The following is a 17,170-nucleotide window of genomic DNA, read 5'->3' on the forward strand; positions in this document are numbered from 1 at the left end:
GCTGCTGCCTCCCGGGCACCGTGCTGCACAACGGGGCTCCGTGTCCCCTGCCCGTGTCCCCGCCGTGCGGGGTGGTGGCGCTCCCGTGCCGGCAGGTGGCGCTGCGGGCCCGGTGTGCCCGGTTCCACAGCCGCCCCCCGTCCCGGGTGCTGCGTACGGGGGAGCTGGGGCCTTACAGAGGACAGGGGTAGCAACTGGGGAGCGCGGAATTTATTTGTGATGCAGCAGCTTGATGTCCAGGCAAGTCAAAACCACTTCGTGTGCAATATTTCTTCTATCCACAAAATCGATATGAGGCAGTTTACCTATTTGCAAGTATATTCTTGATGTGGTTAAATAAAAGTCCTTGGTATCCTTTCAACTGAGTTCTAAATTCACACCCACCAGGTAAGCTTTGTTAGCATCCCAAGGAGGTAGGAAAAGGATGGGCAGGCGTTTGCAGCGGTGGCAATTACACTGTCATACACAAGCCTGGCACGGTGGATCCGTTTACACAGTATTCTGAAAACATTCATTACAGTTGAGGGCTTGAATTGTTGAAGCACATTTAAACTGTTCTCTGTTGCCTACATGTGGGATCCAAAAGTAATGAACTTAGCATTTTGCAGCTTACCACTAGCAAAATCTGGTTATATGACATGCAGTGGCTTAAATACAGCAAGTAATATTGTAGGTAAGAAGATGTTTGGTCTCAGTAAAATACTTGACATGTCTGACATTTTCCAAGATTCCGTTATAGATTAAAATTTGGGCACAAAAAAAAGGGTGGGGGGTGAGGAGGGGAGAGAGCCATTAATTAAGGCTCTGCAAATCACATCTCACGGGGATTGTGACAGGACAAGCGGACCCTGGGTAGAAAGGAAATGGTTTTGTTTACTGAGCGTGTTTCATTAGGAAACAAATGGAGGGTACCTGGGACGTCACCTCAATGTAATGAAGTTTTGCTGGCGCAAAGGTGTCTGCTGGGAATGTTGCACGCTGGCAGCTGTCCCACTTGGGCGGCAAGCCTTCCGCGTGCTTACAGCCAGCTCTCGGGAAGGCACGGACAGCGGTTGGGTCAGGAGAGCCTGCAGCTATAGGAACACACTCAAGCTCCTCTGTCGCATGGCGAGGATGGTGTGGGCCAGGAGTGAATGGGCCAGTTTAATTACATGTTTTGGCAGCAACTTTTACCTAAGTTATCTCCCCTCGCTGCGACTGCACTGTTGCTTCGCTGATGTGGCCATTTCTAAGTCTATCCCATGCGTCACCTATTCACCTTGTTTTTTTAAAACCAGATCATTTCCCTGATGCAGCATACGATGTGGCTCTTAACGAATTTGTGCCAGTGCAACTGAAATAAGAGTTACAGAGGGTAGGGAGTAAATGCTGGTTGGTGAAGGGGAACTGAGATACTTTAAACCAGCAATAGTGCCAAACACTTTATTAATCAACTGTGTCTTCAGTAGTGCCAGAATTAAAATAAGTATCCCGCATCTGTGTTAGAGGGCAACAGCTTACCTGGACCTTGAGCCAGCTCCATGTTTTGGCACATTTATCTGGGAGTTGTTTAGCTCCTGCTGAGCTAAGCGGTAACAAGCACTTGCTCCGGGATATGCCCACATAAAGCGTTACCCCAGAGCCGTAATGTATCTGGAGAGCCAGACATAGGGACACTCGCTGGCAATGCTAGTTTCACATGTCTGTAGGGCATCCTTCAGAAGATAGCTGGATACCAAACAGGTCTTGGACTGATCCTTCAGCAGAACAGAAACAAATAGGTGAAGGGCTTGAAGCTTTCTGAAGAATTTGGGCAAAAAAAGAAGTCAACAAATACCAGTTAAAAAAAAAAATAAACTGAAACCATTCCAATGTAGTATGGGCTATTTCCATAGGGCAGAATGGCCTCAGAATAGAGATGATCTTTCTAGTCCAGGACCAGAGGATAATGCAGTTTGCAGTACCCTGGCTGTATCTTCCTTTTTCCAAGGATTAATGCAGCTTTGGATTTCAAAAGTGTTTCTGGTTGCAAATGCACCAAAACTGTGAACATCTTTCCAGGGAAAAGGTTCATGCTCCCACACAAACGCTTCCCCAACACACAAGTGGTGTGACTTACAGAATTCTGAAGTGTCACTTCAAATACATTTAATATAAACATATAGAAGATCTAGAGCACTGCCTCGTGTTTCTCTTGCATTTCAGAGTTAGACTGAAAAAAAAATTAATTAGTGGAAACTGGCAGAAACCTGAGGGAGGGCTTTTCCTCACCTCATACAGATCCATCTATACCCTGGAAAGAAATATAATTACATATAACACAAAAAATAGCAGGGAACAAGGTAGGTCGTGGGGAGAAATGTGGAAGTTGGGAAAGATCATCGCCAGTAGACCCAGCAACAGCTGGCAGCCTTCAGCCACAAGGCTCCTTTCCCACACAGTCCTCTGCAGCACGGACAAGTAAACGAGGTACTAAAAAACCCACTTCAGTGTTTTGACCTAAACACTACTTTGCTCGAGTGTGCACGATTTTCCTTGGGTTTTCTGAGTCTGACAGCTTTTGCGCTTGCTGCTGTAGGTGGCACTGAGCAAACGGCGAGGATGTGTCCAGTTTCAGCAGTGCAGATGAAACCCTCAGCCCTCTGAACCAAACACCCGCCTGGAGATCCTGGCTCTGTCCCACAGTACGCAGGCACACAGCGCTGCTTATGTGATGTTTACATCATTCTACCTATTGCAGAAACAACCAAAATTAATCATTTTAATCCCCATGACATTCATTCTTATCCAAGGTTTTGCTTTCTGGACAATATGTACATTTTAAAGATCGGTTTGTAGCTATGCCTATTGTCAGGAAGATGCTATTGTTAAATCTTAAAAGTTCCTCCAAAACATTTAACCAGAGATGTTAAAGAGTGCACCCTACTTGGTTAACACAGCCACCTCAGCTGGCTTTGCTTTCAGTTACAGCTGAGCAATTAGGGTGGCTTTGCAGATTACCATACCTAATGGCACCTGAAGGTAGGGATGTGGTAATTAATCCGACCTCCTCCAGCTGTGAGGAGGGGCTGAGCAGGCACCGCTGCTTCCCAGCACTGCCAGAGGCTGGGCAGGGGCTGGCTGCTCCAGGGTGGTTAGTTTGGAATTAGTCCCGGCAGCTGTGCCTGCTTGGGAAGCATCCCGGTGGCCTGGACGCCTGTGCTGTGTGTCCTGCTTCTCCCCGCTTGGTTTGCCAAGTGTCTCTAACCAGGCCACAAGGAATCTGGAATTTGCAGGAAACTTGGAGCTCGAAAAGGAGCAAGATGCTCTTGAAAGACCTATCTGGGATCTATGGAATGAAGAGCAGGGTTTACAAGGAGCCAGCCCGCTTGTGAAATATCTGCTGGAAATACTACAGATCACAGTGATCTGAGACAGTTGTCTGGTGGTTATAGATGGCACCTTATGGCCTGTGTCATCCTGCACCCAGCACCCAGTGACTAGCTGAAACCTCCTAAGGGTGACAACTATGGACCACTGGGCTGGAGGGTGGCAGTCATCTGAGACGTAGCGACTATGAACGGATTGCATTCATCTGCAGCAAACAGAACAACTTTTAAAGGGGATGCAGGTACTTGGATGTTCAAAGGGGTAGATTTATCATCACTGAGAAAATTAGAAGAAGGAAAAATCTAAACAGAAAACCACAAATAAACACCAGAACCTCTAACACAAAATTATTAAATAGGTGGGGTTTTTGTTGTTTTTTTTTTTAAAAAAAAGGTCCTGATTTAGCAATTGTCAACAAGGATACTGAGGGCTGTGGACTGATGATGTGACCTTACACTGCCCGGTATCTCCAGGTAACGTACCCTGCCATGGTTAAGAACTGTTCTTTGGCCATTCTGTACCTGCTGGTGTATCTGTAGGAGCCCCAGCACCCACGCGGAGCACAGCCCAGAGGCAGCCTGGTGACCAGCTCTGTGTTTGGTTTTGCAGCGCGAGCACTGTGCACGCTGCTGTCCCGCACCCGCTCTGGGAGCCAGCGGAAGCCAGGTCCTGGCTGCAAACCCAGCGCTTTGCACAGCAGGTAATTGCACTTGAGTTAATGGCAAAAACTAGATGGTGAGACTGTTAAAAGGCTCCTCTACAGTCCTGCAGGATCTCCACCTCCCCCTGGTCTGTTTGCCCCGGGTTCCCCTTTCCCAGACTCCAGCTGGTCCCAGCCACAGCCGGAGGACCTCCCCTGATGGCCACCTTGGCCGGGATGTGGATTGGGCATCTGCCTTCCCACTTACACCGGCAATTAGAAGGCTGCCCTGAAAGGCAAAGTGTCAGACACTCTTGGTAGGAGTTTGTGAAATCAAAAGAAGGGGGAGGAAAGAGAGGGAGAGGGAAAAGGGTCTCACCAGCAGGGTAAAGCCGCAACTTCTCGTGGGTTTTGAAAGAAAATGGGAGAGCGAGACTGGTTCAAATGAAACCATGGAAGGATCAGCCAGGGCAATGTAACTCAGCTAGCAGTGGCATTTCATACGGCTTGACACTTGTTCTCTCTCCTGAAATGTAATGATAGTGGAGGGAGAAAGTGCTGTGTCCTGCCCGAGGCTCTCTCATAACAAAAGCTTCCATGAAACCAATAGATTTCCTTACATCCAGCTCCATTAAATACTGCAGGACCCCACGGATCACCCTGTGGGCTGTGCTCTGAGGGCAGGTCAGAGCTCACGCTCGTGATAAGCTTTAACTCAGATGTGCTGCCACTGCGGACACTTACACAGGAGTTTAACTTACGTGTGGGACCATCAGGGCTGTTGCAGCCTGGGTTTATCTAGATGATAAATCTACCCCTTTGAACATCCAAGTACCTGCATCCCCTTTAAAAGTTTTTCTGTTTGCTGCAGGTGAATGCAATCCGTTCATAGTCGCTACGTCTCAGGTGGCTGCCACCCTCCAGCCCGGTGGTCCGTAACTGTCACCCTTAGGAGGTTTCAGCTGTTCACTGGGTGCTGGGTGCAGGATGACACAGGCCATAAGCACACACCTCCCTGAGCACTGCCTGGGTGCTCTGCACTTGCAGTAGCGCAGGAGGATGCCTGATGTTTTAACGCTGGTTTTGCCTTAAAACTCCTTCCCAGCTTTTGAAATAATTTCTGATTATATGTGAGTCATTACACTGTTGCACTGCTTTTCCTTTTTTTTTTTTCTTCTTTTTTTTACAGCACAACATAAAAGTTAATGCTGAACCGTGCTGCCGCCAGGTACGTAAGATGTTCTGCCTTTCCTCAGAGATGGGTGCTGCTCAGACGGAAAGGATGACATGACAGCTTGACAGCCTTTATACGCGTTACAAGTTGTACCGGTACAAAAGCAGCGAGGTAACACACAGAAGCTATCATAGCAAGTGCAGCCTGGATTGAAGATGACAAGCTGGGAGATAATTACCTGCAGCACGGGGATGATGTCTGAAAAGGCCCCAGGTGAGGCAGTATTTCATCCACAGCCTTCTGCCTGAAGTTTGCACTGCAGAAATCTCTGGAGCCTTCCCCACATTGGCCCGACCTCTGAGCCTGCTGCATTTTCACTGCAAAGCCAGCTGGATTTCAAGGAGTAGTGTTCTGTGCCCCCAAAGGTTGGGTGTTTCAATGCAAATATGGGTTAAAAACTAGCCGCAGCATCTGTCATTGTCCTGGTTTCAGCTGCGATGGAGTTAATTTTCTTCTCAGTAGCTGGAACAGTGCTGTGTTCTGGATTTAGTGTGACAATAACGATAACACACTGATGTTTTTAGTTGTTGCTAAGTAGTGCTTACTCTAAATCAAAGACTCTTCAAGATTCCCATCCCTGCCAGTGAGCAGACGCACAAGCAGCCGGGAGGGAGCAGAGCCAGGACAGCTGACCCGAACTAGCCAGAGGGATATTCCACACCATAGAGCATCGCGCTCAGTGTATAAACTGGGGGGAGTTGGCCGGGGGCTGCTGACCACTGCACAGGGACGGGCTGGGCATCGGTCAGCGGGTCGTGAGCCGTTGCATCACTTATTTGCCTTGTGTTTTATTCCTCTCTCTCCTTCTCCTATTTATTAAAATTATTATTATTACTATTATTTTTACTTTATTTCAATTATTCAACCATTCTTATCACAACCCACAGTTTTACCTTTTTCCTGTGAGCGAGCAGCTGCGTGATACTTAGCTGCTGGCTGGGGTTAAACCACGACGATCATACTGAGACAACAGCACAACTGGTTCATTTTCAATTAAGAAGCTTAATTTTTCAGCCACTTTAAAAGATGACGGTGATGCTGTGCACAGCCAGGGTAGTGAGGGTCTCTGCGATACCAAGAGTCCCAATGGGCGGCTGCACAAGGGACGGGGGTACAACCTGTGGGGACAAAGAGATGGGGACGGGAGATGCCAGGTGTGGGTGCTAGTGATGCCCAGCCTGGCGTGCCGCCACCCAGGCTATCCATGGTTATAGCTTTCTATAAATCACCTCTTCCCCAGGACTCCGTTCTGTGCTGACCACCAGCCTCATGGCCCTGGCTGGGACCACGCACCGGGCTGGAGGGCTGTGAACACAGAGGGGCGGTAGGGCTGAGGGGGGAGATGCTGTGACATCCATGAGGCTCCCCTAGCCATAAACAAGTGTCCATGCTGATGGCAGGGCTGCAGGGCTTGATCACTCACAGATCTGAGCCCTGTCCCTGCTCTGCAATACCCGCAGTTCTTTCTCCCAGCAGTAACGCTGGGTCTCCTTGGCCACTGCCTCCCCCTCCCCATCTCCCCCGGCTGTCACATCCACACCGCCCCACCACTCGCTCTGATGTACCTTATATCCACAGGACAGCAGAGCAAAGGGAGCCAGAGACAAAGCAAGGGGAGCCAGACACAGTGCAGGATCCTGGCGGAGGGGAGCAGAAGTTGTCCACCCTTGTGGATGAGCAGCCCTTGTCCACCCAGCTGGTCCCACAGTCCGTCCCTGCTGTGGTGCTCTGCTCCCTGCTGCCTGCACCAGCCTGGCCCAGCTGCACAAGGTGGGATTCCTCCCACCTGGTGGATGGCGCCTGGAGTCCCAGTGGTGGAGGCTGGAGGGAAGCCGAAGGTTAATGTTCTTCATTCTCAAGCAGGAACCAGTTCAAACACTTTCTTCCCCAGGAGCTCCAGTGGGTAAATCGTTGGCTTTGTTCTTCCTGGCGATAGCTGAGCTCCTGGCCTTCAGGCTATGCCCTGCCTGAGCTGGGTGGAGAGGAACTGGGGCTGAATGTCGGTGCCATTAAGAGAGATGCTACATAGTCATGAGAAGGAAATGGCCCGAGATTGATCCAGCTGATCCAATGCTGATTCCAGTAATCCATGGTGCCGCAGCCCTGTGCTGGTGACTGGTCAGTCTGTGCTTCTGCCTCGTTTTTCTCCCCTTAAAGCTCTTCTTTTGCCACAGGTGTCCACACACGTGAGAGATGCCAGCCTACCCACAGGATGCCTGCCTGACCTCAGACCTGGCATCTCAGCCTTCCTGAGGAATGACCCAAAGCCACCGCAGAGCCCAGCGGGTCCTCCCTCTGGGCCGAGGCCCATGGCCACCGTGTCTGGCCAAGCTCATTTCGGAGTCCTCCCACCAGCAGCAGGTTCAGCCTGGGTTGGGGGACCACATCCCCCAGGGATGGAAGGCAGTGGCCACTTTCCCCCCAGAGCCACCAGTACCTCAGCAGGTTATGAACCGAGGAGAGGAGGCTGGCACGGAGTGTGGAAATCAGGAGTTGTCATCATGGGGGACACCCTGGCCTCCAGGTTTTCCCTTTCACAAAGTGTTGGCTTCAACTCTGCAGCAGCTCAAGGAGAAGCGCTGGCAGTGTGGGCTCTGCTCCACCTGCCCATTCAGCCCAGTCCCTGTCCCTGCACGAGCAGACAAGCTTTACCAGAAGCAGATGGGATCACACAGGTGCCTGAGAAGAGCTGTTACTGTGTGTATGTTTATAGGAACTGGGCACTGGGGTGCATTCAGAAATATGACAGATTTTTTCCCCTCCACTTCTAGTCCTAAGAATAAAATATAAGCGACCACATGGCTAATTTAATAATTGCATTTTATTGTTTCCTTCGAGTTTGGAAGCCCGCAACATTTGGAAAATATTCCTAAATTGAAATAACTGTAACAACCACAAAAATAAGGGTCCAGTTCTACAAACTGTTACTCATGAGCAAACCTAAGTCCTAATATTCCCATTGACTAAGCCCACGGTGTAGGGACCAAAAATATAATCCTTTGAATTCCAGGTAATATTTTATGTATGTATATCTATGTATATATGCATATGATAGAAACAGATATTTGTATGTTTCTTTGAGATCTAGACAGCATTTTATGTACATATATGTGTATATGTAGACAATATGTATATATCCAATATGTATGTAGAAAATACATACATATATTCATATACTATATATATGTAGGGGGGTGTGTGTGTATACAATATATACATGTAAGTGCTTCTGCTCTCCAATTCACCATAAACATGACTTGGACAGACAAGGGCCAAACCAGGAGTCTAAGGCTGAAAAGCTGAACCCACGTGTCACTTCTTCACCTGGTGATGGTCACTCCTCTCCTGCCTGTAGCTGTTTGCAATACTCTGGGGTGGGGACTGAGATGAATTGGATGCAGCTCCATCAAATTACATGAAATTTGGCTAGCATCGAGGGGGCCCCAAGAAGTGTTAGGCACTCCATAGGTACCCCTACATAGGTATATGCAAAGGTGGATGCTCCTCTGAGCCCATCTATATGGACAGTGCCTTTAAGTGCACCCTCTCCGCGGGGTAGCGAGGCGCGTGGGAGATGCGCAGCCGCAGGTGCTGCTGAGCCTTGCAAGGTGGGTATCTGGGCCCCCCCCCCAGGACCTTTATTGCTGGCACCAGTGCTGAGAACCGGGGTGGCTCTGGGCAAGCGAATCAAGGGACGGGGTGATAACCCCATCTGGCTGCCTGCATCTCACACCAGTGCCATGCCGTCCATGACGCAGCTGCACTTCTCAACGATCATGTTGGGAAACTCGGCTGCTTCGATCTCCGTGCGGTTGCCCCTCTTGACAAGGTACATCATGGGGAGCGGGGAGCTCTCCACCACGGCACAGGTGCGCTCCCCGTAGCCAAAGTGCCGCAGCGGGCTGGGGGGCTGCAGGCAGCCCCCCGAGCACCGGTAAGCCTGGTACCCTGCGGGCTCAATGATCCAGTACTGCATCCAGGTGAGCTCACGGAAGTTGACATAGTGTTTCTGCCGGCAGCAGGTGGATTTTGCTGTCACCCGCCTCCTCCTTGCAGTCCCCAGGGCCCCTGCGCCAAGAGAGAAACAAAAACTGATGCCGTAAACTGGAAACTGGGAAGGTGGGAGAAATAATCCTCTCCCTGTTAATAACAGAGGCGGGCCCCGAGACATGAAACCTGGGCCATGCCTGGGTTTCATTTGAACATTCAGACAACAAATACGGGAAGAGGAGAGGTGTGATTTGGCAACAACTTCCTAACTCCTCCGTTCACAGCGGTGTACTTGTGAGGGCAAGAACTGCACGCCCTGGGTCAGCACACACAGTATGATAACTCAGGAGCAAAGTTACAATGGGGACAGCACCAATTTAGGTTTCGTACGTACCCATAGTCTTCCAAGTTGAGGGTGTAAAGCACCAGTTCAGGTTTGCCTAGGGCTTTATCCTTGGGGTCCTGAGAGGTGAAACGCACGGCTTTGGCCATTTCCAAGGCATGGCTGCCTACCCTTTCTCCTTCAATCCAGACCTCCAGGAACATTGGCTCACGCCGCTTGTTTCTCAGCCAGTAATGCACGGCGGGCGTCACATCAAAGTTCTTCCAGCCCGACTCACGTATAGGAATCAGCCTGCGCGACAGGGGCTTGGCATTAGAGAAAAGCCGATCTGATAAAGCTCAGGCTCGCAGCACTGTTACTGCAGCAGAATAATTTGCTTGCTGTAGATTGTCATGTGCTTTGATTACATGATAATTTTTGCTGAGAGCTCTGGGCGAGCACCCACAGCAACTAACTCACACCTCAAAAAAGAAACACACAGATCTAACAGACACCGAAGGGCTAAATAAACCCCTTTGTGCATGCTCATGTTAAGGTATTCATTCATGCTCATACAGAAATATAGCGCTGCAGGACTATACACAGCCTCAGTATTAGTGACAACAGCCTGGTGAACCCCGCTACTCCCACCTGCTCCTCTCCTGGCTGTGTTAAAGCCATAAGTTTCTACCCACCCAGAGAATTGGTTTGATGTCTAATTCTGCCTTCAAGGGTTGTAAAACTTCCACGGAGCTCAAGGCTACAGAATCAGATGCTTTTTACATGATTTACTTATTTAAACCAGCTAATGAAATGGCCAATGGAAAGAATACGAGCAGTGAGTTAGAGAGAGAAGTGAACAAGGTGGAGGGTTTTAGAGGGGAAGACCTGGCAGTACATGGCATTGTTTGACACAGCAATAGATTATTTCGATGAATCATCATATATCACAGTCTTAACCTAATAACTGCTCTTAGGGACTCATTCTGGCTTTAAAAGCTATAGGGCCTGATTCTGTAGATGTCACCCCATCAGACCGACCGGAGGCACAAACACATGGCACCCGAACCTGGCCAGAGGACCCGTACCCATAACTAGAGTCCTGCCTCCAGGAGTGGTCCCTTTCTTACCTGGAGTCTATCAGGGAGGTCCTGTTGGTCCCATCGTGCTGCCGTTGCACCCAGTACACGCTGACTCTGGCGTTGGAGACGGGCCTGTGAGACTGCTTGGCAGGCAGGTTGGCTCTGTCCAGAGGCTTTTTGAAAAGTTTCAGTTCAGCCATTGCCACTTCGCTGTTTTCAGGTATTCTGCCCTCCATGTCAAAGATCAGGTTCTGGCGCATGGTGGTGTCAGAGGAGGGGACTTCTCCTGCCATGCCTTTGCAGGGGAACAAAAAAGACAGCCTGTCATTGCCATCCTGGTGAGCAAAGCCCCCACACTTTGTCCACAATTATCATCACAACACACCAACACACGCCTTCCAGGCTCCAACACCAAGCCCCCACCACTAAACACACCTTTTCTAATGCATGCTTGTACCAGTGTCTTGCAAATGCCCTAATTCTCCTATGCGTTGAGTCTCTGCAACCTGGAGGAAAGAAATCTCCTATATAATTTGGCCCCAAATTGAGCAAACCCCATGCATCTCTTTGTGGCATCTCTTTGTGCCAGCTCTGGGCATGAAAGCAGGAATCTGCACCACTTGCAATGAAAGAAGTGTTTTCATTTGCTGCCCAGGGTGCTATGTATGGCTTTTGAAAGTGAAACAAGCTCGAAGCGTCCTTGCACAGACACTATAGTGTCTGTACAGCTGATATCCTCCTTGATATTTTTCCTAGACAAAAAGAGAAAAAAAAAAGATGGGGGAGAGTGAATCATTCTCAAAGAGTGTGATTCATATTAGAGAACTTTCTGGAGTTTTGACCCAAAACCTGCAAGGTCTGAACTTTCTACTGACTTTTTTTTAAAAAACATCATTCTTCCACCTGCCCAAAATGTTGCCTGGGTGCCAAGGCTTTTCTCTTCTATTGAGCTCCAGCAGCAGCCTGCCCTTCGCAAGGAGTGTGGGACTCCCTCTCCAGGTGCAAGGAGTTATTAGTGCGCGTTAATCTTTAAGATGCTGTAACATGCACCTCTTCTCCCCAGCTCAAGCTTGGAGCCAGACCCAAGCCTCATTCCTGCCGTGGGTTTGCTGCTGCCTGCCCTGTGTCAAGCCAGGCGAGCATGAGCATCTTCCCTTGGCAGGGCACGGTGCTTTGTGAGCTCCCAAGAGCGAGGGCAGAAACGTTACCTGCATTGCCAGGAATCCCCCTGAGGATGCCAGCCAGGCTCGGCAAAGCTCGCCGCTTCACCCTGTGGCGCTTCAGCATGGAGATGTATTTGTTCTTTACGTGGTCTGGGATAACCAGGTCCACCAAGTCTCTCTTATGAAGTTTAGGGACCTCGGAGAGCCCCAGCTGCTTCAGCAACACCTCCTTGAACCCTTCCTGGTTAAACGCTTGGACCGTGATGACCAGGCAGAGCATGCAGAGCATCCGGGCGAACCCCACGTCCATCCTCCTCCGTCAGCAGAGCAGCTGCCTGCCCGGCAGAGGTGAAGGGGAGATCTCGCCGGGGCTGTTCCCAGCAGAGGTGTGGTGGCAGGCTGCCTGAGCAGGACAGAGGTCCCCTGCGCTGGGGTTTTATAGCCATCCTCGTCCCACTGGCACAACAAATTCCACAAGTGGGGACGAAGCAGAGGACTTAAAAGGATCACTCCCCTGTTGGTAGACACATGCCAGTTTAACACCTTCATCTAATACAAACTTAATACAAGCAGGTTTAGGGGACCTTCCAGATTCCTTCACGGGGAAGAAGTTTCCATCCTTTCTTAATGCCCTGTAAACTTTTGCCTAGAAAACCCCTGAGTGATCAGTGTGTCATGTTCAGCCTAGGTCAGGGAGGAAACACATCTGCAGAGTACCTTGCTTTATGTACTGCACATATGATTCTTAAAGGAAGCATCAATCTTCACCACAGGGGACTTGCTACCTAAAATAGCCAATATCAATCAGGAGAATAATGCTTTAGCTGGAAGTCCATCTTTATGGCAAGCATTAAGAAATCATTTAAAAACTTTATTTTGGGGGTAGTACCACTTTGATCTCTGAATATTTGTATCAAGCGTGTGAATCAGGGCAGTGAATCACAGCAGTTAAATGGTTTATGGCCTTTTACGCCACTTCTGAATCACGGAAGGTGGAAGATGTACAGGCCTGACATTTTAGAAAAATGTCCCATCACTCTTTATGGATTCCTGTGGGTTTCTTTATACTTGTGCTTAAAAGAAGGTGGCTTTATATAAAGGCAGATCACCTTTCAGTGAACACGAGAAACCACTCTGCTTTTCCAGCATATGGATGAAGAATATTGGTATTTTGAACACTATTAACCGCCACAATAGAGACCTGTCTCTGGAGAGTGAAGCTGACCTGGAGGCTGGTGGGGCTGTTGGATGTTTGCCTTGAAGTCAACCTTTAAATCTGCAGCTGACATCCTTTGCTTCCCTGGCCTTTGCTGGTGTAAGATGCAGAAGTCTATTTTTGAAACCAATCCCAGGAGAAGTAGATGGGAAAAAATAAAATGTGATCAATAAAAAAGTGTAGGAGGATGGCACCTGGGGCAGATTCTCATCCCCTCCAGCAGTAAGGCATCTGAGCATACACATACACGTCTTCAGCATCAAAAGTTCTTTGGATTTTATATGTCTCTGTAAATGATTTAAAATCGGTTCGGTTTCATCCAACGTTCAGGCTGAACCGTGTGCCCCATGAGAGGTCTGGCTGGAGGACCCGGTGTAATGAACTTGTACAAAAGCATCCTGCTGCTGTTCATCCCTCATTAAAACACATGTCAGCCGAGGCAGCCTGTTTTTTAGGCAAATGCAGGCAACAGAGCCTGACTAAGCCCTGCTGTTACTGCTCATTTTGTCTTTACAACCTCTCAAGAAACTTGTCTCCTTAAACATGATAAAGCCTCCATTAGGTGTGGAAGGGGCACCTTGTTTAGTTGAATTGAGTTTTAAGGTTAAAACGGAAACATGGACTACAAGGTAACGGTTTGTGCATGACCCAGGGGAATACATCCTTTAATCTTTCCCCTCCTGGAGCATCTTTCTCTGAACAAATCAGTATTTTCTTGCTATATTCATTCCCAAGACACAAATAGGGAAAACTACCCACTTCATTGGACCACCTCAGCTTCAACTCATGTCAAAAAACTCCGCCTCTTGTGAATAAGAGGAGGGAAGCCTTTGTTTGCTGAAATCTTTGTGACCCTCTCGGTCCCTCAGGAAGGGTCCGTACCCCTGGCTGTTCCGTCTGGGCTGCCTCCCCAGTGGAATGGCACAGCACTGATTCTCATGGGGCGGGACAGATGCAGCCAGGTGATGAACTGCTTCGGAGGCTTGGGTTGCAAACTGCATCTAAGCAAAGTTTTCTTCAAATAGGCTCCGGAAGTGTTGGCTAACTCAGTTCCAGAAGTGAATTTGTTATGTTTATATAGTGACAGTCACTTGGATAAAATGGCAGCTCACAGATTTGTAATGGTCTCTCTCTCATGTGAAAAGACCCAACCCTGTAAAACTCTATCCATCCAATTAGTCTTCACTGCAGAGAGTGGTCCTACTTTGTAGTGAGGGCTCTTCAAAACAACATGATAACATGAAATGAAAATGCTTGATTGCTCCAGCAGCACCCAGCTTTCCTGGATCTGGCTGTGATTCCTCCTGTGGCTGATGTCTAATCGAAACCAGGACTCTTCACTGTTCAATGTGTATTGGAAAGTGATTTATGGGCTCCACACATAAAATTATTGATCAAACACAGTTGAAGCTCAGCTAAGAAGAAAACAGAGGATGTGGATTGTAGGCTTTTCACAGGAGAGTGATTATCTGGCCCAATTGGAGGATTTGCCATTCCTCCTTTGTCATGCAAACAAGAAAAAGTCAGGAATTTTATAATAGCTCTTTTTGTGTAATGTGTATTAGAACCTGCATGGCACATTCAAAATGTCAAAGAGAGTATATAAAGAGGCTGCAAGGGATGAAGTATCAGCAACTCCCAGTTTTAATAAAAGCCAGTACTGAATGAAGCGAGAATCTCTGTATTTAAGCTTTTAATTTAGTTACAAATGGTTCTCTAAGACATTTGCTGGGCATATCTATGCAATGATTTTTGGTAAATAAATCCAATGGGTTCAAAGAGAAAGTGTGAAAGGCTTAGCCTAATTATGTACCTACTATTCTGGGAAACAAGATTGTTTTTACAGAATACAAGAATGTATTACAGTCGGGCCCATATTACAACAGCCTTTGCTTAAACGATGTGAAGGGCAACAATTCCTGTGTGCTCCAAGAAATGCCCTGATTTCTGCAACAGTCTTACCTTACAGAGATGGGAGCACACCTCTGTGTAGATTTTGGTCTGTTTTTGCCCAGAGTCTGGGTCCTTTGAATCTAGGAATGTGGAAGTAAAAATAGTAGTGGTTATGATGCAGATATAAACTTGGCAAGTTAAAAAAAAAATCAAGTAGAAGTTCGGTTTCATACTCTTCTTGAGTCTTAAGCACACCGAGTCTTAAACAAAGCTTACAGAACACTGCAGAATAGGCTGTTTAGGTGAGGTTTCAAAAGTGGAAATAAACTGGAGGCTACGCATGAAGGCATGCCGTCCTCGCGCTGCCCCACCAGCACACCCCACCAGCCACCAGCCAGTGCTTCAAACTTCATACTCCCGCCCGCACTTTAAACCTAGGCTACACACCTTTAAGTGGGATTTCACAGGCATCTTTGGCTTCCTTCCTGACCGGCACAGCCTGTGCTGGTGGTGGGACCTCCCTGCAGGGATTGGCCCTGTATCAAAAAAGACAGCAACCGTGGAGCTCACCAAGCCCACCGCTGGAAAGCTGCCCCGCAGCCAGCGGCTCGATTGCACTCAATCTGGGTTTATACCAAATTTTAAAAGAGCGTCCGAGGCAAAAGGCATTTGCATTTCCCATCTCCCAGGCTGTGCAGCAGCTTCAGGGCAGGACGAGAGGGTGGTGTCACCCCGAGAGCAGGAGGCAGCCGCCGCCAGGCTTGTGGCTCAGCCTGCCCGGGGTGCAAGCATAGCTCGGGGTGCAGCACAGAGCAGTGCTTGCCCCCGCCAGAGGCAGCCCTGTGTGCTGGTGTTGCCTTTACGCAGGGAGAGAAGGGCAATGGATGCCTCACTCTGTCCGCCCTCTCTGAGTCCAGCGCTGATGCAGAATGAACGGTGGTAATTCCTCACTAAGACTCTACTATGCCCACAGAAGCAAGACCTTTGAGAAATTCCTCTGGCACAAAGAGCAAGTGAGCAGGCCACAGAGTTATTATCACATTTGTTTGCCACTTTAGCTACAAATGCTCCGATTTGTCTTTAGCTACAAATGCTCCGATTTGTACTGTATTTGTTCCTTGAAAATGGTGTATGCCTGCTGAAAGATACTGGGAAACTATCTTGCCAGGGCAGCGGCTTTCCATCCTCCTTTATCTCCAGAGACAGCTACTCTTTCATTAGGGTATGAATAGCTTGCTCAGTGTATAGAGCCAGAATAACAGCACCCAGGACATCTGTGGGGCTGGTATAGCTCCCTGGAGTTTGCATGCGTGCTCCCCATGGCCTCAGCCTGCTCTGCAAGAATCTGGCATGGAAAAGTTTCATAAGGTATGGTCTGATAACACAAGACTCTCAGCTTTTATCTGGCTCTCAGGGCCAGACTGAAAACAGCAGCGCCACTCAGTGCAGACTGTTGATCTGCATTAAATCCTTTCTGCTTTGTTCCAAAAAATTAGCCCATTTAATTTTTGTGCCAAAAGGCTTTGTGATCGATCAGGTATCGCCTGACTTACCTGTCCTTACATACACATTTCCATGCATCCCCCCTCAGTGAGCATGAAATCATAAAATGGACTTCACAACTGTATTGTGAACTCTGGCTAATCCAGCTCTGGGAAATATAACTGTGTCCCATGTCTGAGCCGAACCGTGTTTATTCTGAGCTGATGGCACACAGATTTCATGCCAAAGACACTCTAACCACAGACTCGGCCCCTAACGTTTGCTCTGCCTGCCAGTGAAGGAGCCAGTTTCAGCAGCCAGTTTTGTGGTGCAAGTAATGGTCTGTTTCATCTATACAGAAATTATCCAATTCATTTAATCTAGGCAAGGACAGGAGCCTGCTTTTCCTTGTTAGGTGTCTAGGCTAGGCTGAACTGGCTATCTCCAATGGAAATATCTCACAGTTCGTGTCCTGTTGGGTTCCTTTCACAAATACTGGTGGTGAAGCCCCAGGCAGCAATGGGGATAATGATCCCTTATGCATTTATCCCACAATGTATCCAGTATAGTAAACCCCCCATTTTATTTGAGAGAGATATTGCAAACCTGGTTTGATCTTGAGCTAGGTTCATGTGACTTCTGGTGTATCTTAGATTGCATCAACTTAGGCATGACTTCCATAGGCACGCTTCTACTCACAGGCTTGTTTTGGTCAAACAGCTCAGACAAAAGGCCATCTGTTTAAAAAGGAATGGATAAAATGTCCAAAGTCCCACCATGTCCTTGGTCAGCTGATGTCA

General features: G+C 48.5%; 1 protein-coding gene across 1 annotated transcript; it reads right to left on the reverse strand.

Moving 5' to 3' along the window:
* Window positions 1-8,455: 8,455 nt before the first annotated feature.
* Window positions 8,456-13,960, reverse strand: LEFTY1 (left-right determination factor 1). Its single transcript, XM_056357432.1, is given in 5 exon segments — window positions 8,456-9,252; window positions 9,254-9,290; window positions 9,607-9,846; window positions 10,665-10,899; window positions 11,825-13,960. Coding segments are annotated over 5 exon segments (1,080 nt in total). The 5' UTR covers window positions 12,090-13,960; the 3' UTR covers window positions 8,456-8,949.
* Window positions 13,961-17,170: the final 3,210 nt, after the last annotated feature.

Source organism: Falco biarmicus, chromosome 12 (genome assembly GCF_023638135.1).
Source record: "Falco biarmicus isolate bFalBia1 chromosome 12, bFalBia1.pri, whole genome shotgun sequence".
Taxonomy (NCBI): Eukaryota; Metazoa; Chordata; class Aves; order Falconiformes; family Falconidae; genus Falco; species Falco biarmicus.